This window comes from Podospora pseudocomata, chromosome 6 (genome assembly GCF_035222375.1).
Source record: "Podospora pseudocomata strain CBS 415.72m chromosome 6, whole genome shotgun sequence".
Classification (NCBI taxonomy): Eukaryota; Fungi; Ascomycota; class Sordariomycetes; order Sordariales; family Podosporaceae; genus Podospora; species Podospora pseudocomata.
The window spans coordinates 2,138,087-2,165,858 of record NC_085890.1 but is presented as its reverse complement, the minus strand read 5'-3'; the positions used below and the strand labels follow the sequence as shown (position 1 = coordinate 2,165,858).

At 52.0% G+C, this 27,772-nt stretch overlaps 8 protein-coding genes across 8 annotated transcripts; 3 read left to right on the top strand and 5 right to left on the bottom strand.

The window, feature by feature from the left end:
• Positions 1 to 461: 461 nt before the first annotated feature.
• Positions 462 to 5,165, top strand: QC762_600820 (uncharacterized protein; the record flags this gene model as incomplete). Its single annotated transcript, XM_062891778.1, has 1 exon — positions 462 to 5,165. The coding sequence occupies one exon, from the start codon at positions 462 to 464 to the stop codon at positions 5,163 to 5,165; it is 4,704 nt and encodes a 1,567-aa protein (XP_062740716.1).
• A 581-nt stretch (positions 5,166 to 5,746) lies between these two features.
• QC762_600810 (uncharacterized protein) lies at positions 5,747 to 7,048 on the bottom strand. The gene is made up of 2 exons (XM_062891777.1): positions 6,238 to 7,048; positions 5,747 to 6,176 (listed from the first exon to the last, which is right to left on the bottom strand). Exons 1-2 carry the CDS (start codon positions 6,853 to 6,855, stop codon positions 5,940 to 5,942), a joined length of 855 nt encoding a protein of 284 aa, XP_062740715.1. The 5' UTR covers positions 6,856 to 7,048; the 3' UTR covers positions 5,747 to 5,939.
• Positions 7,049 to 7,139: 91 nt separating this feature from the next.
• QC762_600800 (uncharacterized protein) lies at positions 7,140 to 10,926 on the top strand. The gene is made up of 4 exons (XM_062891776.1): positions 7,140 to 7,777; positions 7,866 to 10,103; positions 10,155 to 10,276; positions 10,335 to 10,926. The coding sequence occupies exons 1-4, from the start codon at positions 7,437 to 7,439 to the stop codon at positions 10,703 to 10,705; spliced, it is 3,072 nt and encodes a 1,023-aa protein (XP_062740714.1). The 5' UTR covers positions 7,140 to 7,436; the 3' UTR covers positions 10,706 to 10,926.
• A 401-nt stretch (positions 10,927 to 11,327) lies between these two features.
• On the bottom strand, positions 11,328 to 12,467 carry QC762_600790 (uncharacterized protein; the record flags this gene model as incomplete). The annotated part of the gene is made up of 1 exon (XM_062891775.1): positions 11,328 to 12,467. The coding sequence occupies one exon, from the start codon at positions 12,465 to 12,467 to the stop codon at positions 11,328 to 11,330; it is 1,140 nt and encodes a 379-aa protein (XP_062740713.1).
• A 1,411-nt stretch (positions 12,468 to 13,878) lies between these two features.
• Positions 13,879 to 14,688, bottom strand: QC762_600788 (uncharacterized protein; the record flags this gene model as incomplete). Its single annotated transcript, XM_062891774.1, has 1 exon — positions 13,879 to 14,688. The coding sequence occupies one exon, from the start codon at positions 14,686 to 14,688 to the stop codon at positions 13,879 to 13,881; it is 810 nt and encodes a 269-aa protein (XP_062740712.1).
• A 591-nt stretch (positions 14,689 to 15,279) lies between these two features.
• Positions 15,280 to 15,462, bottom strand: QC762_600786 (uncharacterized protein; the record flags this gene model as incomplete). Its single annotated transcript, XM_062891773.1, has 1 exon — positions 15,280 to 15,462. The coding sequence occupies one exon, from the start codon at positions 15,460 to 15,462 to the stop codon at positions 15,280 to 15,282; it is 183 nt and encodes a 60-aa protein (XP_062740711.1).
• Positions 15,463 to 15,494: 32 nt separating this feature from the next.
• On the top strand, positions 15,495 to 16,794 carry QC762_600840 (uncharacterized protein; the record flags this gene model as incomplete). Its single annotated transcript, XM_062891780.1, has 3 exons — positions 15,495 to 15,650; positions 15,720 to 16,390; positions 16,497 to 16,794. Exons 1-3 carry the CDS (start codon positions 15,525 to 15,527, stop codon positions 16,792 to 16,794), a joined length of 1,095 nt encoding a protein of 364 aa, XP_062740710.1. The 5' UTR covers positions 15,495 to 15,524.
• Positions 16,795 to 21,866: 5,072 nt separating this feature from the next.
• On the bottom strand, positions 21,867 to 24,196 carry QC762_600850 (uncharacterized protein). The gene is made up of 3 exons (XM_062891781.1): positions 22,710 to 24,196; positions 22,418 to 22,653; positions 21,867 to 22,361 (listed from the first exon to the last, which is right to left on the bottom strand). The coding sequence occupies exons 1-3, from the start codon at positions 22,895 to 22,897 to the stop codon at positions 22,210 to 22,212; spliced, it is 576 nt and encodes a 191-aa protein (XP_062740709.1). The 5' UTR covers positions 22,898 to 24,196; the 3' UTR covers positions 21,867 to 22,209.
• Between the last annotated feature and the right edge of the window lie 3,576 nt (positions 24,197 to 27,772).

The window sequence follows — 27,772 nt, the reverse complement described above, 5'->3', positions numbered from 1 at the left end:
GTGGGCTGGTGGACTCCCCATAAGCAGCTAAGGAGCAGAAGTGGCTCCTCGACCTGCATCTCGTCTGTGCAACCGCTGCGTCCCGTTTGCTGCTGCTCACATCATCAACGCCCTGCGCCGCGCTGCAGCAACATCCAAGGTCCAGCCAGCATCCTGCAGCCGCCCGTTTCCCTGCGAGCGCCGCCTCTCTGTTTACATACATACATACATACATTCATACTTGTGCATTTGCGCCCGACACCACCCCACCACTCACCACTCACCCGACTTGCCCGACCGACCGACCGACCGACCGACCGACCCCAGCCTCCCCCGACCGACCTTGTCTATCTGTCTGTCCTCTCCACCGCCAATCTCAATCCATCTCTGGCCAAGAACGAACAGACTCGCTCGCGCTCCTTCACTCACTCCTCCCCTAGGCTGTCCTCAAACCGCCATGATCGCGACCAATTGAAACCACCATGGTTCGTGTCACCGAGGAGCTGGCGCTGTCGCCAGAACATGTCACTCTTTACTATGCCAGCGACCCCTTGATGGGCCACCTGCCAGTCCTCATCTTCCACGGTCCCTCGACGACAGCCAATTACACGCTCAACAGCTCGCGAATCCAGATACACATCTACAGCCCGGCCGGCTTCGTATCTTTTCCGCGTATCACTGTCTCACCCAACTCTCCTTTCTACAGCGTAGTCGCGCACTTGCCACGGGAATTTCAGGGAGATGAGGTCTGCCGAGGACTGGCCTTTGGGTTGTACAAGTATTTCAGCGAGTTGCCCGAGGCGGTGAAGACATATTTGAAGAATGCGTACTCGACACGCGCTCGTCGGCCAGGTTCGGCGCCGGCAATGTTTGGAGAACAGCACGCGGCAGATCTGGCCAAGGCTGCTGTCCAAGCAGAAAATACGACCGAGGTGGTGGATATTCTAGGAGACGCGCTCCAGACGCAGCACATCGGCTGTGTGGATATGGATCTTGTTTTACCGCCTGGATCGATCGTGCCGCTAGGAAATGCCGACTTGGAAGAGGTACCAGAAGATGAAGACGATATTTTGGATCCGACGTTGAGACAATATGGCGGATACAACCAAATAGTCAAATTGTTCGGAGAGCCGGTGTTTTTGCCAACATCGAAGCTGCGGCGCGCGCCATCACGACCAACCTCGTTGAACCGCAGCAAGTCGTTCTCCAAGAACCAAAAGGTGGAGCTGCGCATGAAGATGGGCGAATTGGTGGACACGGAGGAGCGTTATGTTCTCAAGCTTAACGAGCTGGTCAACAACATCGCGGTCGACTTTTACAAAAAGGCCAAGGAAAGGTCGGCAGGGAGCATCAGTCCTTCGGAGGAGGAGGTAGAGAGGCTGTTCCCCAAGTCAGCACAGGCGATTCTCGAGGTCAACTCGGCATTCATGGAAGAGCTCCGCCGAGTCATGGACGAAAGTGAAGAGGAGGCCATGAAAGACATGGAGACACCATTTCCTCTGACGCGTCTCAACAGCCCAAACAAGGCCAAGGATCCAAGCGGTGCTCTGGCGATGGCGAGATTATTTCTCGACTGGTTTCCAAAGTTCACCGAGTGCTACCAGGACTACATCCGAGCCAGTCAAAACTTCCCCAAGCTCCTCAACAATTTCCTCGACCAGCAGTCGAGTTTCCGGCAGAGGGTGGTGCAGACAGGTGAACAGACGATCCGGTCGCTGCTGATTGAACCGGTCCAGAGGCTTCCCCGGTACAACTTGTTCATCGATCAGATCGTTGCCTGCCTTCCAATAACACACCCGGCGCTGCAAGTTTTGCTGCGAGCAAGGGATATCATCACAAACATCTGCTCCATGGACGACCCATTACCAGACAAGCCACATGTCACGCATCGATTGCGCACAATGGTCGAGTGTTGGCCAGCAGACCTCGAGCCTCAAGGACGATTGATCCTGGCTGTCGACTTTGTGGAGCTGGCTGCCCCCTACATCGATGACGATATTCCCGACAGACCAGGCATTCTGCTGCTGTTTTCGGATTGTGTTGTCATTCTGCAGAAGAAGGGGGATTCTGAGAGGACAGCTCGGGACTTCTTGAAGGAGATCGACAAGCCGTCACCTGCAGGGTTGTTGGCAGCCATGACCAATGCTGCTGGCGGACAGGGCTCCTGGGAGTTTGCCTTTACTGGATGGCACAGCCTGGCCGACGTCCGCTTCACCGAGTCCATAGATGGGCGGCTGATTTGGATGACGTCGACCCAGGAAATGAAGGGCGCCCACGCCGGCGAGTATTTCACCAGCAAGGCCATCACGACCAGGTGTTTTCTCCTTCGCGAGCACTACGAAGGCAAGGCCAAAAAGTGGACCGAGGACATTGTCAAGGCCAGAATCGAAGGAAGATTTTCGGAAAAGGAACGGGAGGACCCTGCATGGACCCTGCGTTCCGTCAAGATGCAGGATGCCCAGTTCGGCCTGCATGCCGCAGTCTTTCAGGAGGGCGCGCATCAACTAATCGAGGGCCGCAGGGAGCCAGCGCCAATACGCGTCGTACTTGACATCGAGAATGGCACCAAGGGCGCGCCTGTCGGCCATTACGGTGTGGAGATTGTGACCGAGGTCCGATGCGGCGACATGAAGAGGATATCGATGAACACCATTGGCCTCAATGGCAAAAGGTTTACCGACGACATTGCTCTGGAGGACTTCCTCCCGACCCTGTCCCGAAGAATTGTCCAGTTGCTGAGCTCGCAATTCAGTGTAGCCAACCCCAGGCTTGTCCCCGCATTGGTGTCATATTACACCAAGGTAATACGGGCCATCAACATGGCACCGAAGGTGGAGAAGGCCAGTTCGAGATCATTCCTCTCGTCATCGCCGGTCAAGATGCTCTCCAGCTTCCTGTCTGGAAACAGCAGCGCGTCATCCAACGGTACCGATTCGACACCAGTCAATGGGTCGAAGCACAGAAGGACCAACTCTGCCAGGATGCGGTCCGAAAGAGAGAAGGAGCGGGAAAGGGAACGAGAAAGAGAACGTGACAGAGAACCTACTGTACTGAACTCGTCTGTATCATCCAGAGAGCAGGGCATTCCTCGTATCACCATGGAGGAGGAGCGGCCGGAAAACCCTCTTGTGCGCCTGGAGCAAACATTTACAGGATATGTGGCCAACATGCAGGCTCGGAAGGGCTACTTCATCGGCCGCACGTTGCTTAACAGATCAATGGCTGATGAGCTCGCTATCAACGACCTCTACAACCGATTGATCGAATTTCCCTTTGACCTCGAAGCCGCCCAAGAGCTTGGCACCGAGGTGATCTTTTGCGCATTCGAAAAGTTTGTCCGCATCGCCTGGCGCGAGCAGATTGGGCCTATCATGACCATGCAGGCGCTTGAAGCTCTGCAGATCCGTGCCTCCAAGAAAGTTGTGGGGGATTTCGCAGATTTTGTTAGGTTTATTTTCAGCGACATGGCCCCTCAAAACCGACGAGCATTCACCGCTTTGATCAAGCTTCTGGCTGATCTCTTGGATGGCTGCTCCAATGACGGTGACAGAGGCGCCTTGACGCTTGCTTTTGCCGAACTGTTGGTTGACGACGACACCGCACCAAACTATATCAACCTCCTTGATAGAATGGTGGAGGATGTCGATCGCATCTTTGAGGAGAACCACTTGAGTGTCACCATGCAGATGTTGATGAACAACAGATCTTTCGAGTCGCTGCACGCAACCGGCCGGAGCCACAAGTCTCAGTCGGGGTCTGTGACATCCAACACGTCGTCGCTGCGCAGGAAGTTTGGTTTCGACACACTGCTGCGCCAAAACAGCAAGAATGATGAGCGGCCTTCGGTGTGGAGGACGTTGAGCAAGCACGCCAGCAAGGCCCCTGTGCCCGGTGAGAGTGCCAGTCTTGGCAAAAACAGCAGGTCAAAGTCCATTGACATGAGCCTGAACTTCCCTACTCAGGGCAGGCTCCGGAGGCCAGCATCTAGGGACAGGCCACCTATTGCCGGGGCATTCGATGACATTGAGCACCGGCCGGGTAGCTCTAACCGGTATCTCGAGACCATTGGTGAACCGCACGACGAGCCGACCGAGACAAAACTGGTCAAAAAGAAGCGCCGTAGCTCGCTCTCGGACCTCAAAACTCTTTTGGCTGCCGCCAACATCGATGATCCAGAAGAACAACTTATGCCTCTTCGTGTCAGCAGGCAGCAGACCGCCGAAAAGTTCAACTCCACACCCCGTCCTCAGTCAATGGTTTTTTCGAGAGTCTCCACCTCCCCCACCAAAGCCTCACCGTCCAGGATACCCATCAGTCCACAGCCACCATCCAGCAGCACAAGCACTTTCCGCTCCTCCCGACAAAAGGAGAACGATCCCATTCTCCACCACGATATAAAAACCCCATCAGAAAAAGAAGGGGACGGGTCAGAGGAAGACTCAGGGAAGACGAGCTACGACAGAGCGCGTGCTAGAACCATCGCCATTTCGCAGATCCCTACCCTGAAGCCCAATTCGAGGATCCCAGGGGCGACAATTTTTCCTCCGCCGCTCGAGTCACCCGCCAATGTCAGACCCGGCACTGGGACGAGCAGCATTCCCCGCACGCCGAGCACACCAGGCCAAAGACTCCGTCTGCAATCCCCGCAGAAGCTCCGCGAGAGATTGCAAACAGAAAAGAAAGCCATCGACGAAGTCGACGCTTCGCTTAAGTCGGAACTCTCCCGCATAGAAGAGGACATGGCGCGCCTAGGGGGGTCGTCGCTGCCCCGCTCATCTACTCTTGACTTTCGAAAGTTGACGCTTGCGGTCAAGACTCTGGAGGAGAAGGTCCCTCTGGCGCTGATAGAATTGGAGCAGAGGAAGCAGCAGCTGGAGAAGGACTTGGAGGACACGCTGAGGGGGATGGAGATGAAGGTCAAGGCGATTGATCAGTTGTATAAGGAGGCAACGGCGGAGAATGAGCTGCTGTATGAAAAGTTTAATGGGGAGTTGGGGAAGATTGTAAAGGCGATCAAGGGGAAGGGGCAGGAGGGGAAGGAGGAGCTGGTGGGAAGATTGAGGGAGCAGGGGGAGGAGATGGGGAGGGTGAAGAGGGAGAATGCGAGGTTGAAGAGGGAGGTGGTTAGTTTGAGGGGGGTGTTGAAGGGGAGTGTGAGGGAGGGGCATCAGGGGGGGGATACTTAATGTGAGGCGGGTAATAATACATATGAAAGGAGGAGAGGGGGTTACAGGGGAGATGAAAAAATGGTGAGGGAAAGGGATAAACTTGTTGGGACATCACTTGCAAGGCGAGGCGTTGGGGGTGTTTGTTGTATTGGGATAGGATTTGTATTTTTTGTTTTGTTGGAATTGTTGTAGGGATATAGGGTAGAGATTTGGCGAGGCCAAAGGGGGGATGGAATATGGACCATTAGTGTTTTGTTGTGTCTTTTGATCATGACTTGTGAACATGTAGGTGTGGTTTATTCACCATCACTGACTGACAATACCAGTGGGATGTTGCAAAGCGCACTATGGACCCCAATTCTGAACTTGACTAGCACATACGACCATATCCAGCTAAAAATACGGCATCCCGTCCGCTCTGCCCTCGTCAAATGGCTGAGAGCCGAATCAGTACTCAGGTGGGTGACCACTGGGGAATCCTCGGTGTTGTATGTTTTTGGATTTTTTTGGATTTCCAGTTTTGTGGGTCTTTCGTCATGTTGGGTGTGAGTCGGGGGTTGCTTATGAGGCGGGACACAACAGCCTCCCAAGTTGTGAGGGCGTGATCTATTCCAGCCCATTGTGAGGCATTTGCTGAGCTACTGAAAACATTAGATAGCGTGCGTGTAATAATAAAACGAGGACCTGTTTCTATTTTCCAGTCCTGGGGGTATCACTAAGCCAAATGAACACTTGCAACCTGAACGCCAACCGAAAGTCCCAGACACGGACAAACAACCCATGCCATACCCCTCACACTCTCTCTTGCGCAGCCGTAAATTCCATCAACCCAACCTTTGCCCTCGACTCCTCAACCCAGCACTCAAACCACAGCGGTCCAGCCTCTACCACCCTGACTGGTGTAGTTTTGGCTGCTACCCCGGTTTCTGCCCTGGATGCCACTGAGGTGACGCACCCCCCCTTGCCTTTTCTGTCTTGTGGCTCTGGTGGAGGATCAGTTGGTTCTGAGGGGATCCATTCTTGATGGCGCTGGCCTCGGTTATTAGCACCATTACCGACCATATTTAGACAAAGGAAAAAGTTCACTTACACCGATGGGAGCCGCAGCGTCATCTTTCAGCTCTACAGCTAGCGTGAACGTGCATCCCTCTGGTATCGGACTCAACCGCTCCATCGCCTGCGCCATCTTGAGGAGGCAAGCCCGGAATTGCTCGTTGAGGTTGGTGAGGTTAAGGGAGGGGTGGTTGAGTAACGGCTCACGGGTGACTTCGGAGCGGAAGTCCTTTTGCAGGATCCGGGCGTGGGTGGCCATGGAGGGGGTTGTCCAGGTTGGGAAGTGGGAGGTGTCGAATGTGTAGCGTTCTAGGACTGAGCCGGGAGGGATGGGGGATGGGGAGGGGGGGAAGGAGAGGGGGAAAGGGTCGAGAGGGGAGTGGATTACTACTGCTATGAGGTAGACTTTGCCTGATGATAGCTGGGCGGCGACGGAGGAGACGGCGTCGGTGATCCAGGTGCATACTTTTGGGTGACGGTTTTGGTGGACGGGGAGGTTGTAGGCGCGGGCCGAGAGGAAGGTTTCGGGGGGGTAGAGACGGCGGTAGAAGAGGATGTTGTGGATGGCGACGGTGAGGAAGGTGTTGAATGATGTGAGGAGGATGTGGGATTGGTCTATGGGGAGGAAGGAGGATTCGTCGGCCATGGTGACCATGAAAGGAGGTTATTTTGGGCTTCAGGGTATATGATGAGACGTGATGTATTCGGGGATTTGACACTAAGCGCTGTGGCTGTTGTTGAATCTGGTTCTGATGCTTATACGAGAGCGAATGGAGGGGTTTCCATTGTTTGGTGGGAGACGCGACGAGTCGTGCATTCCGCAACGCCAAAGCATGTGACCGGTAGCTTGTACAAGAAAGAGAGTTACTGGGCGGGGAAAAGCTGGACTATTCTGTCCGCCTTCCCCACGTCTGGCGCGTGCCCCTGCTCTGCCAATTAACCTCTTAAGCTTCGAGGTCCAGCGCTCCACTCGAGATTTTGGAGGAGGCGTCAGTCTTCTGAAATGCAACCCCACCTTCGGATAACACCGCTATTCTGATATTTCGAGACAGTCCCGTCACGTTCTGACAGCAGCTCACTGTGTCGTTCAGAGTTGCCTAAAAGTATTCCGAAAACGTGGACAGCAAGATCCTGTCTACTCTTATACAACAACACCAGCTGTGACAGCTCTTATCGAATACGGCGTAACCCCCCCAATTCCCCGCGAATTATTATTCCGAGCTCCAGCCGTCTACCATGGACGCCCATCTCGTCCGGGTCCTTGTCGACACGCAAAAGCCCCAAGAAGCGCCTCGAAAACAGGCCGAGCTCGAACTCCAACATGCCCAAAGGAACCCCGACTTTCCTCTAGCACTCACACGCATCGGCCTATCACAGCAGCTCGCGGTCGGAATCCGACAGGCATCCCTGAGTGCCCTCCGCAGATTTGTTGAGAAGAACTGGCAACCCGAGGGCAATGATCCGGACCATGTGCCCATTTCCGACGAGACCAAAGAGTATTTGAAGACTACTATTCTCAACCTCGCCATAGCTCCCGAGGATGAGCAGGATGAGCGCAAGGTCAAGGTCTCGGCCAGGTAAAACAAGACACAAGACCCCTCCACGGGCAAGGATGCTAGCTGTTGGAGAACAGGGAAGGAGGAGCTAACACCCCTTGTGTAACAGTCTTCTTATTTCGAAGATCGCCGTCGCCGACTTCCCACACAACTGGCCCAACCTCCTGCCCACCGTACTGGGTATTATGCCCACTGGCAACGATGCTCAGCTCCATGGCGCTCTTCGAATTTTGCAGGACCTTGTAGAGGAGGCCATCACCGATGAGCAATTCTTTAGCTTGGCCCGCGACATTATTACGGCATGCTACGAGGTGGCCTTGAACGTAAACCGCAAGTCTCAGCATCGTGCGCTGGCTGTCGCTGTCTTGCGCGCCTGCTTCGACCTGATGGAAGTTGTGAAGGATGGCCACAAGAAGGAGGTTAAAGCCTTCGCCGATGAAGTCTTGTCTGGGTGGCTTCCATTCATGGAGCAGGTCGTCTCCAGCCCGCTTCCAGATGTTGCCAATGCGGATAACCAACCGGAGGAGTGGTACGGCCCAGTTGCGCTCAAGATCCAGGTCCTCAAGACTCTGATCAAGATCAAGACCGTATTTGGTTCTCTTCTCTTGCCTCAGAGCCCCAAGTTCTTCACGGTAACATGGCAGGAGCTGAAGCGGTTGGGACCTGTGTACGAAGCACTCTATGTTACTAGCGATTCGCAGAGCCGCTTGGAAGACACAGATGGCCTTCCGTATTCGGTCGACGTCCTGGTGTTGGATGAGCTGGACTTCCTTAACCAGTGCATGCGGGCAAGCCCTGTGGCAAAGTCGCTGGAGGCTGAGATTGCCAGTCACGGATCGGTACACAACACGCCTTGGGTTCTGGAACTCATGGAGATCCTCGTCAGGTACGGGCAGGTCAGCCAAGAGGAGGAGGGCCTCTGGGAGCTTGATGTTTCTCTCTACCTTGCCGAGGAGACGTCCGTGTCCTCAAACTACACGGCCAGAACCGCCTGCGGTGACCTGCTCATCAAGATGGGTGAGTGGATGGGCGAGGACGCCTTCGTTGGGCTGTATGCGTTTACCAAGACACTCTTCGTGGGAGAGCACCCAAGCTGGCAGAAGCAGGAGGCGGCTCTTTTCCTGTTCATCTCCCTCTTCAACGATTTTTATGACTGCGAAAAGAACATCCCACTGGACATGTCCCACGCCTGGCTGGAGCTTGTCAACTACGCCATTCGCAGGCAGGACCTGCCCATGTTGCGCGCTAGAGGCTATCTGGTTGCTGGTGCCTTGGCCAGGACATTTGAGCCAGCTCTTGGTTTGCTGGACGCCGTCATGACCGCTATGAACCAGGACGAGTCTGAGCTTGTGCAGGTAGCTTGTGTCAAGGCAGTCGAAGGCTTCATTATCGGTGGCGCTCCCATTGAAGCGCAAGTGCCCATTATCGTCGCTATCCAGCAATTCCTCGAATCCAAGGATATGAGCGATCTTGACGATGCCGAGGATCTTCTTGTCACTCTCCTCGACACGCTTAGGTCAGCGTTCAAGATGGACTATCGTATTGTCCTCTCGCCCGAGAGCAAGGCGCTCGACTTGGTGTTCTTGGTCGTGAAGCATGGTGCTGCCAACCTTCAAGTCGATGGCCTCGTCAACGATATTTTCTACGAGCTTGCCGAGAGGATTCAACAGATTGAAGACCCAGCTCTCTATACCGCCCTCTGCAGCAAGGCTCTGCCCTCTATCACTAGCACCTTTGACGTTGCCAATCTCACTCAGGATGAGCCGCTGGTTACGATTGCGGCCGAGATTCTCGCCGTTCTCCTCAACTTTGGTGTTGAGCCGCTGCCCGCCGGCTTGGTTGCCACGGTTCTTCCCAAGGTCAATCGGTTGCTTATGTCTTCTGACGAAGCTGAGGTTCTTAGGCCGGCTGCCGAAGCTGTCAAATACATGCTCCAACACGACCATCAGCAGATGTTTAACTACCAAGACGAAAACGGCCGTTCTGGGTTGGAGGTCTGTCTCCACATTATCGACCGTCTCCTTGGTCAAAACTTGGAGGATAATGCCGCCGCTGAAGTTGGTGGTGTTGCTGCCGAACTCGTCGAAAAGGCTGGCCAAGAGAGGCTTGGTCCCTTTTTGCAACAGCTTTTGCAGGCTGTTGCGCAGCGTCTCGACAGCGCTCAGAATGTTGGTCTGATACAGTCTCTGATCCTGGTCTTTGCTCGCCTTTCCGAGGTGGGCGCTCACGATGTTGTGGAGTTCTTGAGCAGCATCAACATAAACGGGCAGAATGGCCTGCAGGTTGTGCTGACCAAGTGGTTGGAGAACTCGGTCAACTTTGTGGGGTATGAGGAGACTGCGAGAAAGTGAGTACATTCTTGAAGACGCATCAAAAGACAAATACTGACATGTCACAGCATCATCGCCCTCTCCAAGGTCTACGCCCTCAACGACCCCCGCGTCGCGCAGGTTCAGGTCAGGGGCCAACTCATCATTCCCGAGGGCAACCGCATTAGGACACGATCCCAGACCAAGTTGCGTAAGTTCACCCTCCCCCTCTCTCCCATGTCTGTGATAAAAGCTTACGTAACCAGCAGAGCCTGATCAATACACCATCATCCCTGCCCCGCTCAAGATCCTCAAGCTCCTCGTCGACGACCTCGTCACCGCGTCAGGAGCCCAGCCAGCCTCCAAGGTAGCAGCTGCGGCGGCGTCCCAGTTTGCAGACCTCGACTCGGACGACGGGTCCGAGGGCTGGGAGGATGAGACCAACGACTTGGTCAACCTCGGCGCTGCCGTCTCTGCGGGCAACTTTGACTTTGGCGACAAGGTACGCAACGACGAGACGGGTGAGTACCTGAGGGTGTTCTTTGTCAAGGCGGCGCAGGAAAACACGGCGAACTTTCAGCACTGGTTTGAACTTCTTAGTGATGAGGAGAAGGGGAAACTGAGGGAGCTGGCTCAGTAGGACTTGGCCAGGACGTACAAAGGGAAGGTGCTGCCCTGGAACTCGGAGGCTGATTTGCCCGTGGGGCATTTCAGGCTTATGGGCTACTATCAAGAGGTGCAGGAAGGGAGATTTGGGGATATTTTTAGAGGGATGATAATATGGGAAGAGGATAAGAAAATGAGAAGACTGGTTGGGGTCGCGTGAGTGAAAGTGGGAGGGTTGGATGGGTTTATTATGGGGATGTATATGCGTAGGTAACAGCGATAGGTTTTGCGGGGGGAGGGGGGGGGGGGTGGTAGAAGTTTATGTAGTCGGGTGTACAAAGCGTTGATTTTATATAAACATGTCATTAAATCACGGCAGGGCCAGAGACAGCTTATTAGCGAAAGAGGATGAATGTTGTCTGGAATGGGCCACTTGCAAGTTTTGCTTGACATCAAACTAGCTAATTCTTTTTGGTGATTCGTCATGGCCATAAAAGGAAATGTCTCGTCACTAGCTTCCGACTTGGGGTTCGCCCATCAAAACAATAACATCAGCTTAGTTTCTTCGTAATAACATCATAAAGCGTACAACACTGCTACAAAACGCCCTTATTATTCTCTCCCCCTGCACCTCTTCTCAAAAAGTTTATACTCCATCAAATAATATCACCCCCAAACCCCCCAAATCCCCCTCCAAACCCACTACCTCCCCTACCACCACCCGGTCTCCCACCCCCAAACCTAGGCTGGCCCCCCGGACCAAGCGGATCCCACCTCGCCCCAGGCGGAACCTGCCCGTTAAAGCTCCCATCTCCCTCTCCCCTCGGTCCCTGAAACAACGGATCGTCAAACGTGGGATGCATACCACCCCCTGCAAACCCTCCGCGCCCACTTGGTCTCCTTAGCCCGCCCGGACCGACAAAGCTGCCTCTGATGGGATCATCCGGTCCCAGGCCGGGAGGGTACAAATCGTTATGTCCCAGCCCTCCGAAATTCCCACCAGGCATGTTGAGGGGACCTCGAGGGGGTCGGTTGACTTCGTATTCATCTTCAAAGTCAGGTGGCGGGAAGTCACCGGCTGGGATTGGCCTTGGGGGAGGGTTGGCGAGCGGGTCAGGGGCAGGGTAAGGGTTTGGTTGGGCTGGTGGGGGGAGGTGAGGGGGGTCTTGTGGTCTACGGGGGTTAGGATCAAGACGGGTGGCTGATGCTGCTGGGTCTTCTTGATAGCCCTCTTTTTGGAGGGATGGTATCAACCGTTGGATGATGGAGATTTTGAGCAAAGAGACGAGGTCGGTTATACGTGCTTCGGATATGAAGACGTTGGAGAGTTTGGAGTAGAGGTCTGAGCGGTCTTCGTTGCCTTCGGGTGTCATGGTTATGCGGACTGGGAGGGAGGCGTTGGAGATGTAATCTTTGGGTGTGATTTCGAAGCGGGCAATGCGTTCGTCTCCGGTGGCCAACCCCCGGACTTCAATCTTGGAGCCGAGGCGGTCGATGCGGATGACGAATTGCATGGAGGATTGGGGGTGGGCGTAGACGAAGCTGTGGGAGCTGGCGGAGGCGTTCCATGGCGGGGGGAGGCGAGGGGCGAGCTTGGCGCACTCGGACTCGATCTTTTGGTCTTCGTTGAGGCCGAGGAGGCGGAAGGAGAGGTTGGTGAAGCAGCTGTGGATGAATAGGGTGATGGCGTCGAGGGAGGAGCTGAGGTCGGAGGTGGTGTCGTCTTTGGAGTGGGTGGGGAGGGCTTCGACCATGGAGCCTAGCACTGAGGCTGGGCTGAGGGGGTCGGTTGTCATTGTGAAGGAGATGGTGCGAGAAATAGAAACTGGACTGATTTGGCGTAATGTGTTTGGATGGTATCGGATGATGTGGATGTAATCAGGTTTAAAGAAGCTTGGTGAAGTAGAAGGCATAAAGAAGGTTCAACGTTCATGCAACCACGCGAAGCTTTGGCGGGGGTGCGGGGACCCTAGCCCCACTGACGTAAGGTGCTGCCTATACTAGCGACTCTCAGCCCTACGGGTGGGGTGTTTTGGAGCTTCCACCAATGACAGATTAGAGTCGATTAAAGGGAGCACTCAGGGGCAACTGACATCACTTGGAGACTGTTGTAAGCCGCAAACCAACAGTGCCACTATCATACAACATCAATTTCATTCTCCTATCTTATCACAATCTTTTTGCGTATGTAGCATTCTGATGCATCCACCAAAATGGGACCTCTGCGGTCTCTTGATCGTCTGATCCTGAACTCAAGGTACTGTTCTCACAAAAAGTTTCTTCCTTTCATTCCCCAGAATATCCACCATGGCCATTTCCATGTCCGCTTCACCGCTTCTCTCTACATATGCCCAAGTGGGCAAAATAGCCATCAATGCTCAAGTGTGTAGCAACCAACGCCCACCCGACATCAGGTCGATATTTATTACGAGTATAGTAATCTACATTACTCACTAAAATCTATTGTTTTCGATCTCAGGTGTTCATGGTACACGAAAGATTAATGACCACCTGCTCGGCATACATCTATCGATCGGCATCATGGCCAGCCGGAACCTCTTCACTGTTGTCCTTCTCAACTTTATTTACATCTCCTTCGCTTTTATCTTCGTTATCAAGGTGATAGTTGAGATCAGGGGTAAAAGCGTCCTTCCAGAAGCCATAGTCGTCCAACGATAGCCCCACGACCAGACCTTCTTCGGGACTTATCGAATTTGGGCGGGAGCTTGACGATGAGCAATTCCCAGAACCATCGGTTCCAGAGCTAGAGTCCTTCTTCTTGCTGTCTGCTTTGTCGCTGGCATTCGAACTTTGACCTTTGCTCTTGGGGCTGTCGCTGTAACCATCCGCCGGCGCATCATCATCACCGGGCATGTTATCGTTATCGTCATCCCAGGGCGACAAGTCTCCGTCAGGTTTGTCCGGGAACAGAGCTATCTGGAGGAAGATCAATCTGCGACCGTGGTCATGGATAGCATCCAGAGTGGGCTGGCACCACCCATACTGCCGCTCGAGTGAGTCCTCTGATACTCGTTGATCGATTCGCAGCTTCAGCCGCTCGTCAATGACGATTCTCTTGATGACCACGAGCATGTCGTTCATGGTTTTGATAGCCATTGCATTATTGCTTCTTTCCTCGGCCTCTCGTTTCAAGTCGATGAACTTGATGATCTCCACGAATATGCAACGCGGGAGGAAAAATGATCGTCATGGCCCGTCGTGATTGCAGGGTATTTCTTGATGTCTTCCAGCCCTGGCAGTGCTGCCTCTATGAGCTGGCAAGCGAAATATCCGAACTTCATGGCGTCCTTCCCCCTTGTCGCAGTCAGGGTCGCCAACGGGGCGAGGGTAATCCATGGATTTCCAGAACGTTGTGTCGTACACCTCTTCTGGAAGACAGGGGTTCCCAAACACGGCCTGGTACCGGTCTAGGAAGGGCTTGGTTTTGACCACCTTTTCGGAGACGTCTGGAGGGTAGAGCCTGTGGCGAAGGAAGACGTTTGACAACGTGACGGCACGATGAGCGCCCGAGAGGTTTTGTAAGGCTGTGCCAATCTCAAACATAAACCGGATGATGGTGTGCCAGTTTTCCACGGCCAATGCCTCGACTGGATGTCCAGAGTCAAAGCCCTTGATACTGTCCCGGTTCTCGAAACGCTTCTTTACAGTCTCCAAAAGTTGCCCGCCTTGAGCGTGCTCAAACACCGGGCCGTGGAGATATTCTAGCTTGGTGTTCAACCGGTCAGTTGCTCTTCGCGCAACATTGTAATCAGTATCACCCAAGTGCTGGAAGAGGAAGTTATGTAAGAAGAGCTCTTGCGCTGGGAACCTTGCATATCCCATGAGCTGTAGCGTATTCCTCACGCGATTTCCGGTCACGCCGATTTCCGAAAGATAGGTCAGCCTCTGGAAGCAGTCAGTTCCCAGTTCGGCCTTTTCCTTGTTCTCAAGGGAAGCACCAGTTTTGACCGATGATTTTGACCACTGCCTTGTCATTGCCAAAATTGAAATCGTCATAGCGATCAAATCGAGGTGCTGAGATCCATGGAACCAGAAAGACCGTCCCCCTGGGAGTGTCGCTGAGCATTTTAGTGCCGCCAAGGTCAAAATCGCTTGCCTGAAACTCGGAGATAAATTCATCTAGGGCATGATGAGGATAGCTGCCTCGGGGAAGCTTCATCCCAAGCCAGTTCGAGTTAACCTGGTGAAATGAGTCCCTGCTGGGTTGGAAAGCAGGTTTGTGAAATTTCAGGTTGAAGTAGGAGTTTGCTCTCCTCCCCCTCCATCCAACCCCTTTTTCTCACCTTTACTACATGCTGGCGTAGCGAACGTGCTTTGATCCCAGGCGAGGTCTCCAAGATGTAAATCGTGTCGGGATCCTGAAGCTTGCACAATTTGTCTAGGCCTGATCCACGGACCAGGAGGCAGTCGTTCTACATCGACAACACCGTCAGGTCAACGATATAGAAATTGTGTAAATCAAAGATGTATCAGTAGAAATCGCCCAAGCTGTCCAAAACCGGTTCATGTTCTGCCACAGTATCACTTCGCTGAGCTTCCGTCTCGAGTACACCAACCCAGAGTCGTTCGTGGTAGCACATCATTGCATTACGCCAGCTTCCAAGATACCGGCGTTCTTCGGGTGGCCTTTGTCCGCAGTCGCAGAAAGCATACTGTCCAGGAAGCGGCTTCCCACACCACCGGTTGGTGACATCCTCGCTGACATAAAAGCCCCCGGTTGTGTCTCCCTGGCGTCTGGTAATTAGGAATAACCAGGTCCCAGTCTTCCATGCCCTCGAATGATCCTCCCAGACCCACAGAAGGTTGGTAGAGCCAGTCGGATCCTGGCTGCAATGGCCGGTTTTGCTGTGACCTGCGTGGCACTATGGACGGCGATTTGTGCGATGGAGGATAGCCGAAAGGCTTTAAGGTTGGCTGAGTGGACGGCGAAGAAAGAGTTCTTGGAGTTCTGCCAGACAGTGAGCCTTTTATTGCCACGGATACTTACTTTCATCCCAAGCAAACACTCTAACATCCAATTTTCGCAGAGCAATTTCAAGCAGACCAGTTGCCAGACTGTCAAGACGGCTTCTCTCGATCCGCCACCAACGCCGTGGATTATTTCGCGCATGTATCGACGAGAAATTGGTGTCAGCGTAGGGTACTCCCAGGATTTCGGCGCGGTACTTGCTGGCTTTCCCTTCACTATTCTTTGGTGGGCAATATTCAGCAGAAAGGTGCGGAGGATCATACAGCATCGATATCTCTCCCACCACCCTAGGAAAAGCCGGGAACTTGGGTTACTCGCCGAGAGTATGAAAATGGAGAGGCCACGACAGGAGTCTCATTCCATTCTTCCACCGGAAGAAAGGTCACCTGTTCCCCCGCCAATATCTTTTGGTACCGGAATGGCTGCCGATTTCGATTTCAGCTCTCCCTTATCAGCGCCGCACTTGGACTTGGGATTGTCGACAGAACTGGAAAGATATTCGAGAGCGGAAGCAGCCAGGCGCAAGAGATTGAGAACCGCGCAATCTCCAGCCGAGTATCAATTTGACGAGGCAATACACTCGGTGTACCCCGTGGACGTGACGGGATTTATTGAACAAGAGCTAAAGAGCGATTTGGACACTCATAATCTGGCCTTTTGCTGGAAGTGCGAGCCGCAACACATTGACCAAGATGGGAAGCTAATAAAACCAGATCTGGCTGAAGACTTGTTATGTAGTTCGACACCTGGAGAAAGTCCTTTATTCTGTCACGACTGAGGCGACTCCCTTTCGCCATGGTTGAACACGGAAGATTCCGAAGAAGAATCACACCAGCCTGTGGTTGTCAATCTTCGCCAAGTCATGCAGGAATGCTTTGACGGATTGGATGAAATTGAGGTGTATTGCTGGGAGTGTGAGGTCAATGGACCAAATTCGTCTCGGAAATTTGCAGCCACTGGTTCTGAAAGGATATTTTCAAAACAGGTGCGGGCTTTCATGTTATGGGTGTGGCGATGAGCTTCCGGCAATGGTGAAGGAGGATGGAAGGGTGGAATTCCCAGGCGGGATCAACTTGCGCAAAAGGCGACCGTACTTGCTCTCGAAACGACATCTTGAGGAAGTGGCCGAATAGTGCCGGCGGGGGACATGACACCGAGACGCCGAGAAAAGCCGGAATTCTTTCCATGTGGAAGGTTGGGTAACTGCCAACGTTCGCCTTTGCAAGCCCACAGATGTCAATGAGCCGTGACATATGGGTCGCGACTCACAAGTTAAAGGTGGCCGTCTGGTATGAAGATGGAGGCCACCGCGACCTGTCGAGATAGCACAGTGTCAGAGAAAATGGACGGCGGTACTAGAGATTCGAATTTTGAAACCGTATTGTTGTTTGCAACCTGAGTATGACCGGGCAGGTAACCTGGAACTCTGATGGCTGACCCTTTCACAGTTATACTTTCCTGTTTTCCATGCTCACAAAACTTCCAAGTCACCCAGCTGATTTCAACCAGCCAAATGCCCTCGTGTCACACACCGCACATTCCTTCCCTTGCAAATAGATATCATCCCTCGGCCTCTTGAAGCATGTTGAACATGCAGGCACACACTCCCAACTCACCTCCACCAACACTCGAAATCTTCCAAGAATCCACACTCTCGCATCAAACCACACAAGCCCACACTCACTCACTCCCCCCCTCATTGTCCGATCTCAAAAGGGAAGTCACAAGGTTGGAAAGGCTAGCCACATGGAACAAGTCCGCACTCAGAAGAGCTGAAGACGAACTGGAATGGGCCCAGAGAGCAGAGAGGTTCTCAAGGAAGAGTATCTTAAATTGAACACGACAAGTTCTACCATGGCCGGACGGGACGCAACTAAGGCTGCATGGCACGCGAAGCTATATCGTGTCGAAATCGCCGAGTACGACGTTGAAAGGAAAAGAGATAACTGGAATCAAGCCAAGAGGGAACTGGTTGATGCTGACAAGGCTCTTTACGAGGCTACAAAGAAGGACGCTGCAAAGAATGGAGCTGGACACCTGGGGTAGATAAATTTGGCGGCTGGAGGAGCAGAGATGTGGGCAAGGGGAGGCAGAATGGTAGTCAATGGGACTGCCTTTGATAGACGGGGGAGATGAGAACAGCTGGTTGTTTGGAGCGAACCTAGTAAGGGGTTGTATTTTTGGGGGACAGCTGTGTGGATAGCCTGGTGCTAGCATCTGTGGATGTGAAAGCAGACTGCGTTTTTGGCTTCATTGTCTTCATTTTTTTTTGGCCGATAGTATTGGGAGAATCCTTTGGCAACTCTATTGAGTTCAAATTAGCGTTGTTAACAGAGGGATTGTTATGTGCCTGGCTTCAATGTGATGTAATCTTTATAGCTCGGAAGCAGCATTTCTCTGTTCACAATACAGTCTTCAACAACACACATACTTCAGCAGCTCTCTCCTCTACCTCTTAAAATCTCTTCAAGTTGCTAAGTTTTCTCCGTACCCATGGTTAGGGCTAACTAATTTAACGACAATGGGGAGCTGATTTTATTAGGCTGATTATACAGCGTAGCACTTAGCCAGGCTTGTCTATATATCAACCTAGTCAGAATTGATGAAAGACCTACTCTCAAAGAAAGAAAGCGAAAAAGAACTATAAATTAAACGGACCATGAACAACTTAACAGCTCACTCACATTGACACTTGATAACAACATTACCCATCAAACTAAGCCATAAAAACACTAAAATGACTTGACCCCCAGATCTCGTTAATACCAGTATCAAGAGCTTGTGATCTGTTTGGTGCATGGCAACTGATGTTTCAAGACATCACTCTGCTTGATCACTGCGCCATTCCACCCCTTCTCCAGCCCTCTCCAGGATGAAAGCTTTGGCCGTTTTGGAGCTCATTGCATGTGGGAAGCGCTACCCCAGGATCGTGCATTCGAGTTGCTCTCGCAGCGAATTCCTCCCAGACTGCAAGTTGCACTTGATAGAATTCGCTATCGCATTACCTGGGCTTGTGTGTTCGTGTTGGCTCCTCAACTTAATTTCCTTGCTATCGATTGCTGTCGCAGATTCCAACTCCTGCCAGGCAACGATATTTGTAGCCAAGGTACCCAGCTAGACGGGCAACCAATACATTCCGTGCTACACGGAGACTTTTACTTGGCGGTGGCTTCAAGTTTGTGCAACGCGGAGGAATGTTCCTGGAATTCTGCTTAGGAGGTTGTGGCTGTCTGTTGGTGCGGTGTGAGGCAGAGGAATATCTTAGTTATTCCAACAGAAGATTGGGGCGGCGGCACAATGGTTCTTTCCCGTGTTACAGAACATTCCATACTAATTGGCCTATGAGATGCCAGCCTCTATATACGTAAGTGCTTAGGGCCGGGTTACGCCGATTGGATTAGACTACACGATCAAGCTCCTGTTGGCTGTGCCTTTCTCAAACTTAGGAAGCTCACTGTTAGTTCGGCGAGACCCGAAGTTCGGCGGATGGATGTAGAGGTATTATCTGTATCAGTAATCTTCAATGGCTGGTGAAACAGACTATAGGATGCAGTTGGTTTGCCTCAGGGTCTGGCGTCAAGCCTCATACGATATAATGAAGCAGCTTGGTGATGTCCGAATCCCGGAGCCCGCAGATATCTTGATGTAGTGTTATCGGGACTTCCGCCTATATTTGTAGTCTCTTAGGGCCGAGACACTCCTGTGAAACCGACTTCACTATATGATTGGCTTTACCTTCATAGTCAATACGATACACAAAACCGAAAGCGACAATGTTTGTTGGACGAGACTCGGGTACTCTGACATGGCTGAAGGTGTTGAAGGACGCCATCACTAATCATGTTCCCGGAACCTCGGCCTGAGATACGAACGTAGGACCTCATACGTCAGCTAGCATTTTCCATTTTTGTAAACTCTTCGGCCCGTAACCATCCAACAGCTACATCGGTTACACTGCTTGTTTTCTAACCCATGACATCACCTTCTTTCAGGCACACCTTCACATCCACTATTATGCACATATGAATCACAATCGAGCCCCCCAGTTGATAAAACGTACCCCCAGTATCACCGAGTCAGACGTAACCCCCCCGGATCAGGCGTAGCGTGAGTCCCTCCGCGCCGTCCTCGTGTAACCACCCCCATCCCCCCTCCTCGTGTAACCACCCCCATCCCCCCTTTGCCAGATCACGACATATGCTGTCAAGGCTACATCCCGCCCGCGCGGGGCCTGTGTTACTGTACTGACCAGGCACATAATCATTCCCGTCTCAACTCCGGAAGTTAGTATACCATGCCAAGGCCCCTTTAACCTTACCTTTGAAGCGCGAGGTTCCTCGTGTCCGTTTCCTCAGCTGAAATAAAACTCACTCACGAGCAACAACCAAAAGAGGAAAGCGCCAACCCTCTATCCCGCCCAAGCGTCCATAACCAACTGTGATATCGATTCAGCGGAGCAAAAAGAACTGTTCAAGTTGAAGGCACCTAACGTTAACGAGGCAACCGAGAATAAACTCCGAAGCCACATGGGAGTTTGTTTCAAAAGGATGCAAGCGCACAGGCCATATCAAAAGAGTAACCTTACCCAGCATTGTTCCTCTCCACCAGGGGTTCTCTCATGATTGCCAAGGCCGGATGCTGCCTGGCGTCCATCACATCATTGATCACATGAAAAGGCGTATTATCTCTCCCTCAAAATTAAATCTGCCTACTTCCGATATCACTGTCGTGACTGATTCAGGAAATTGGGTAGCAATCCTGCATCACTGAGTCGCGAAAGTTTGATGGTGGTGTCCACCAAGCCTGTGGAATAAAACGTGGGGCGCTGCACGACGGCAAAGTGGAAATCAAAAAGAAAATCCCGAATAATGTTGGTGGACTCCGCGCGTGCGCCCGGACGGGCCAGGCAGCAGCTTTTCGTGAAATGGGGACGGGGTTGGGGGATGTATCCAGTAAGGGTCTCTGGGAGGGGCTAGTCCACCCCTGATGCATTCGCTCCATATCTCTCCGATTGCATATCGGATCTGATTAAAACAATGACAATGACACTTGCGCTTATTTGACGGGAGTGACTTACCGGTCAAAGAAGGTAAAGTTGTATTTCGAGATCCTGGAATTAAGTGTCTGAGTCACCCGGGCTGGTACCTCAGGTTGTTCTCAAACTCTGTGGGGTACGAAGTATACGCCTATTTTAGGGGCGGGGGAACGCCGGTGACATTCGGAATTAAGGAGGGACCGCTATCTTTTCAGTCGCGGGGGTACTACAAGTCCAAGAAGGCTATGCGCGCGCGTGTCTACAATCACGATAGTAGCGTTTACGAAAACCCAGTTTTTCTCGGGTTACACAGCGCAAATTAGTACAGAGAGGCTTGGGATGCCAGAACCAACAAGCAAAATACAACCACAAATCACCTTCCCCTCCCCCCCTTTTTGCCATCAAAGCCACGAGGCCTTTCAGAAACACACACCAGCATTGGCTCAAACTTCAAAAGTGGACTTAAGCGGTCATGCAAGGTCCTTATCGCTTGGGAATGGGGAAAGAATTCCACAGAGAAACCAACCCCAGCCCCTACAAAGAAACAAAAAAAAAGCTTGTTTTTTTTTGGTCCACCGCCCGTCAAAGAAACAAAACAAGCCCGGTCTATTGGTTTGGTCGGCTGAGTATGTGGGAACCAGTATGGGGTATAAGCACTACTAACCTTAAATCCTACCTCTTGGGAGCCCATTTATCGGACGATGGTCAAGGGGCCGGTTGCACAGCCACAGCTGTTCCCACAAGCTGGTTGAAACATTGTTTGGCCATGAAGCAGCCCGTTCGTGATGGATTCACCCTGAAGCAAGCAAACAAAAAGAGGACCAGAGTGCTTCGGACGGATCTCGGTACGCCTTGCCGAGCAAGATCCGCATGAATCAAGGAGTCTTCTTTTATTTTCCAGATGGTTGAACAACGCTAGGCATCCCAGATTTTGTCAGAGAGCTGAAGCTATGTCCTGTTGGGACCAGATATTGCGAGGCGCAAGGCCTTGGCTCACGGGTAGCTGAGCCGGGGCCGCCTCATGTTGTTCCCGATGGCCACTCGGTCGGGAGTTGGGATTGGGGGAAGGGTGTCCCTGATTGGAAGGTCAAACCAGCCTGTGATCGAGCCTGGCGAGGGCTGACCAGCCAAAGACTTGCAGCCATACTTGTTCAAACATCAGACGAGGCCTCAAGATGGTGATACAAGATTCGATGATGCATGATGAGTAATCATAGTCGATGCACCACTGTCACGTCTATATGTGTCTATCCGTTGCAAGCAAAAAACGCCCGTGTAAGTCCAAACCAATCAAATCCATGGGTATCCAATTACTCCTCCAGTCCACCAAATGAAAGATGAGATGCCTCCAAATCATGTCCTACCGTTGTCCCATATGCGTGCATTAAGTGTAAGGAAGAACTAGTGCTGAAAAAAGGAATTCGACGATGCGCCCCCATCTGCCGATTGCACCTCGTCGTCAAAAAATTCGGGTAGAAAGCCACCTTGCGTGGTCGTAGATGCATTGCTCGGGTCACATGCCGTAGCTATAGGCGTATTGCGAGGAAGTGTCGTATGCGGAAGTGGTTGCATACGAAGAGGTTGACCCGTAGTCGGAGGTTGCAGTGTATGCATATCCTGTTGGCTCAGGAGAAGGAGTGTGATAGATGAGGTCCTCGACAGGTTCTGTGGTTGATATATTAGTTGATAGTCATGTGTGAAGAACGGTAGATTTTGCCTACCCTGAAGCTCTGCCAGCTCCCCTTCCTTCAGTGTCCCTTTCTTCTGATGCCGCTTCTCAAACCGAGCAATATCCTTGGGATCTACTGGTCTCCCGCGAAGAATGAAGCGTGTCTGCTTGGATGGGTCCTGGGCTTCCCGCTCACGCATGATCTGAAGCATGGCCATGTACTCGGATGCCTTGATGTACTTGGTATCAAGGTTCCACTTCTTCAACTGAGTCTTGTACTGCTTCTCACTAATATCAAACATGTCAGTTCAACGTCTTGGTGTTGGGGAGAGGTGGAAGCTTACGTTGCTTTGAAGTTGTATGTCATTTGCATCTCGGTCATGACATCCTTGAGCTTCATCGTGTTGTAGAGATGTGCAATGATGTCTCGGTATGGTTCCCAGTCCTCTGCTCGGGAAGGTCGAAAGGCAGACGGCTCAGCATGTTGCTGGTCATGCTGGCCCTGGAGTGGCATGTGGTAGTATCCAGACATGTTGATGTTGATGTTAATGTTGATGTGAAGCTATTAAAAACTGGAAGTGGGTGTTGGGCTGTTGATGATCATGACCAAAAGGTGGGAATAGCTGCTGTTTAAATTATTTTCAGATGGCAACCATCTCCAAGTAGTGTGTATCCATGTCCACAGTGACAAGTGAGTGGCATGGCATGCTGCGGAGCCTTGCAATACGTGCCGCCAGGCAGAACAGGGGTACCGTAGGGGGGCTCAGAATCCAAGTAGAGTCCAAGGTGTACCACAGGCAATGCCGGACCCGGAGGTGTTCCGGGAGAGAAGTGTCTCGCCGGCCGTGCCCCATAACTATGAGTTACGAACCCACTTGAAATTTCATGAGTGAGAAGGTGGAGTCACTAGATGACTCCAGCCAGGCATAGGGGCCACAGCGTCACTGGAATTGGCGGGTCGAGGGAATTCTGGAGCGGATTGAGCGTGCACAAGGCCCTTGCAGGGTACAAGTGATGCCCCCTCCGTGCGGAACAGAAGCAGGAGCCAACTGACGTGACGACAAGAGAAAAGCAAGAGACAAAAAAAAAAGCCAGAAAGGTTTACCTGTGCTTGTCTCAAGGCAGCATCGCCGCTTGGCGCAGCGTTGAAGGCATCTCGGAAACTCGAACATCGCCAGTCTGGATGCTGTGGTGGTGTGGTATTCTTTTTGCCTCGTCGGCGACCTCTTGATCGAACGATTGAGTCCATGACGATTGGCGGCTCATATCCCCTGGTGTATCCCAATGATCCCCACCGATCTCCAAAGCGGATTTGAAGCTTGATTCGCGCATTCGGTTGTGGTTGTTCTCTGAAGGATTTGGAGAACCAATGCCGTGGTGTTCGTTGGGCGTGCTTGGTCAGCTCCAAATATCCATTCCGACGTAGGTTTTCAACATGCCGCTGCCATGCTGCTTGAACCTGACAGGGACAGCACTGGCGTCGTTGCATTGCTGGGTCGTGGACCTGCAGGGGCGGAAATGCACACTTATCCCAATTGGATGCGTGGCGCCTGTCTGTGGCGGAGGATTGCAGCGGCTGCGGATGGTCTAAGGGGCCGGAAAACGTGGTCGATAGATTTGTTGGAGGATGGATTCAAAGATGAGATGTGTTTTCTTTGGAAGTGAGGACAGACGCGATGGACACACAGGGTGTCGTCCCGGTGGACCGTTTGAATAGTACAGGGGCAGGAAGGACATAATCCGGGGCACTTGCCTGAGGATGCCTGGCGCATTTTGGACTACGCAAGCGCTAGCGAAATTTTTTGGTAGGCACGCCAGGCACGCCAGGCACGCCAGGCACCAAAAGTCTTGACTCTCCTCAAAACCCACCATCGTCCACCACGATGACGTACGCACCACCACTTCGTGATGATGGTCGAGTCAACGCATCACGAGACCGCTCCCGTGTCCCGGTAAGGGAGGTTGTTTATGCAGCCCGCCGATATATCTCACACCACGGTATCAACTTGAGCAGTCCCCTGCGGCACAGCTGACAACCACTATCATCGCGCCCCAAGATGCCAGTACCACTCAGCCCTATTGCTGCATCGATGGATTCTTCGTTGGTTTCTTGTTCAGTCGCATGGAATTTGTGTCTTCTTTGTTTGTTTTGTTCACCACCATGAAAGGATCACGGCAAGGCCACGGAAACGCCTCTACGGCATGCTTTCCTCCTATTTCCGTCTGATTACCTATCACATTTCGTTGTAGGTGTTGGAATTGTTGGGGAAATCATCATGAACACATACTGATGGTCTTCTAGTGTTCTTCAAGTCGGTATTTCCACCACGGAGAACACCACATGCGCGGCCCTTATGTCAACCAACAACCCCCAACCTTGCAAAATTTGCTGCGTTTAGATACGTAGTGGGAACAACCAAGAGTGACTCTCCCAGGCCGTTGCTCCCAATAGCATCACGTACCTGAGGCCGATGAATTGTCCGGATAATTATGGAATAACCAACGATACTTGGACCTCGAATTTGATGAAGCATTCTTTCAGCTAAGTCGCTGTCTACGGTAATCTCCGTCATACTGACACAACCCATACCAACCATATCTAGCACGAATTCAATGCACTCGTCATGGGACCCAGTGTTTTGAAGACCCCCCTAGACCAAGTCTAATGATTCAGCAACATAGAAATTGTCTCGAACATCATCAGCTACAGAGATCCAACACAGGGTCGTACCACTTGTACAGAGGCCGCGAACACACTTCAGGCATCAGAATTATGACTGGCTGTCACCATCAGCCAAGGCCGCGGCATCACGCTTTGTGAGCTTTTGTTGACGTATACACGTCCACGTACATAGAGACAGTCTCTGGAGTTGCTTTCCAGGACTACCGACTAACCCCTCTGGCCTCCAACTGCGACCAAGCTTTAAATGTCTGATTATGTCAACTTCGCACTTACATGCGGCGCTGTTGATTCCGATCTGTTCAACTTTAAACCAACAACCTCTTGGCGGGACAGTTGGGTTAAGATTCAACCATACAGAGTTCGTCGTCAAACGAATTAAAAAGTCTATCAACGACCATTCCACGCGTCTGTGATCACTTAGGTCCTATTGCCGTTCCATCTCCGGTCTCATGCAACGTTGTCTAGCTATCCATTCCCCGGGCCGCCTAAATGCCGTTGGATGCCGCTTGCTTACCTGCACCAGGGCCCTGCACCATCTCGAGGGCTACCTATGCTCAGAGCCTGGTGGTGTTCGGCCTGTATGCTCTTGCACCCCAACAAGCCGGAGCCCACTCTGGGAACGACACATTCATTTCACACCCGTCATAACGTCCCTTGACATCATTGGACGACGGCTAAGCAGAGGACTTTTGTCCAACATGATACAAGTACCTAATCCAGCACACCGGTAGCTTAAGCCCGATGCTGACAACCACATGGTCTTAACCCCGTTCTGGTCTACTGCAGAGCTTGCTTACGTGTCGCAAACAGGCGCCTGGAGCCATGAAGTTGGGAATCAGATATCGTGATGTCCGGCAGATGTGCTGTTGGGTGAAGACGGGGATCCTAAGTGGGCGTCGACACGCTATGCTCAATGGAGACAAAAGGATGGTGGCTTTGCACTTTGGGCGCCCCCACTTCCCGTTCGACTATCACCATTTCATCGGGCACTAATCGCGTTTCTTAATAATCTCGTCGATAAAGTAATAAAGTTGCCGGACCGGCAAACTAGATAAGGACCGCGCCTCGCGGCTCGCTGTTGTCACGTCTCGGTACGCCGTATTTCGCATTGTGACCGGTATACATCCAAGAGACTATGACTTTACGATAAGACGTCAGCTGCAGATGTGCATTCTGCTCCCCTGAGCCCCCGCAACATTAACATCACTCTCCACATAGCACACAAGTACCCTGCGTAGCTGCATATGTGGTCGAACCCAACCACCAAATGCGGCAGGCCTTTCGTGGCGGTTTCAAGTCATCGTCGCAGGAAAGCCATCCCGTTATTTTCACCCTGCAAGGTTCCGCTTTTGCTGGGCCATGCTCGGCTGTTTTCTAGTTCATATTCTACGTTGTTCGGCAGAGACATTGTGGGGGATCGTCAACGCCTTTCAGGGAAAATTAGCAGGGCACTGAATCCATCGAGAGATGTTTGCAAATGGCTGATCAAATAAAGTTTTTCATTTGGCATATTCCGTTTTAGATCAACACTCCGATCGGCGGTGAAGTCATACTCAACCACTTACCCCAGTTTTGCCATGCCGGTCTGACGTATGTCTTCCCTGGTGTTTGATATCACATGCCTCAGCACCTAGAAATGATGTTCAAACCCTCTCCATCTCACAAGCCCGACTTTTGACCGAGGATCATTTTCAATACCTAGCCTTCCCCTATTTGACGACTTGATGCTATGCTCACGTCAAAAACGAACAATTAACCCACACACCGGGTATCCTATGTACTGAAAGAAAGAAATAACATGCTAAAATGAGGACCAAAACACTACTACCTGACTAAATAGCACTAGTATACCAACCCAAACGTTGTCACACCAATGCCGAGCCATAAAACCACCACTCGAATCCTGTACGATGTATACGAGTACGGCAGAACCACCCTGTTGTGCAACCCCCCATGCTTGACTCGTGGCATTCTGCCTTGCCCTTTTCTAGCGCGACTCGGGAACATTTATCTCATTTTAATTTTCAAGCCGAAAAGGCCAATGGTGTGTGTCGACTGTCGTTGATTGTTTGCTCGCTAACGGTTCCCCAGCCCCGATTAACCGCTGTTGCTCAGCCACAACCGTCTAGAACAAAAGAATAAGCACACGAGTAAGCCAGCAGGGTCGAGAAGGAAGTTACTGCAACCTTGACAGGGCCGAAAACATCCCGAGAGGAAGTAGATTCCCGTGTTTCACCTTTCTTTCTCCAAATCTGTTTCTTGCCGGACGAAAGTACCTACTTCCACCAACGCCATGCTCAAAAGGGGGATATGATTCGAGGGGTGGCTTGTGTAACCATTGTTACTTGGAGAACACGAACAAGCGCCGTGGAGGACGAATCACGGAATGATTTGGTGAGCACGTAAGCAGGGCCTTGCAGATGAACAGTGAGGAGAATTTTTACAGTCTACCCAACTGCATTTTGGTTTCACAAACTTTGATCCTACCACTCAGATTCCTTTCATACGAAGCTCGTACTGGACATAACTACATGCCTATCTAAGTTGACCGAGAAGATATAAATACTATCACGAGAATACCACAAAACCATCATGAACAGCGTCGACCATTCAATCTTCGTCGTATACCTCACCACAGCTGAGGCTGAACATGCCATGCTTGACTTCCAACGTCATCAGGCCGAGTGAAACGCTGACTCCAGTGTTCATGAGTGGCTGTTGAAG

Excerpts from the sequence above, each read along its gene's own strand:
- QC762_600810 (XM_062891777.1), bottom strand. The coding sequence starts at position 6,855 with ATGGTCACCATGGCCGACGAATCCTCCTTCCTCCCCATAGACCAATCC. Across the intron at positions 6,177-6,237 it reads ACGCTGCGGCTCCCATCGGT|CGCCATCAAGAATGGATCCC; the intron begins GTAAGTGAACTT and ends AACCGAGGCCAG.
- QC762_600800 (XM_062891776.1), top strand. The coding sequence starts at position 7,437 with ATGGACGCCCATCTCGTCCGGGTCCTTGTCGACACGCAAAAGCCCCAA. Across the intron at positions 10,104-10,154 it reads TATGAGGAGACTGCGAGAAA|CATCATCGCCCTCTCCAAGG; the intron begins GTGAGTACATTC and ends GACATGTCACAG. Across the intron at positions 10,277-10,334 it reads ACGATCCCAGACCAAGTTGC|AGCCTGATCAATACACCATC; the intron begins GTAAGTTCACCC and ends CGTAACCAGCAG.
- QC762_600850 (XM_062891781.1), bottom strand. The coding sequence starts at position 22,897 with ATGTCTGGATACTACCACATGCCACTCCAGGGCCAGCATGACCAGCAA. Across the intron at positions 22,654-22,709 it reads ACATACAACTTCAAAGCAAC|TGAGAAGCAGTACAAGACTC; the intron begins GTAAGCTTCCAC and ends GTTTGATATTAG. Across the intron at positions 22,362-22,417 it reads GGAGCTGGCAGAGCTTCAGG|AACCTGTCGAGGACCTCATC; the intron begins GTAGGCAAAATC and ends TATCAACCACAG.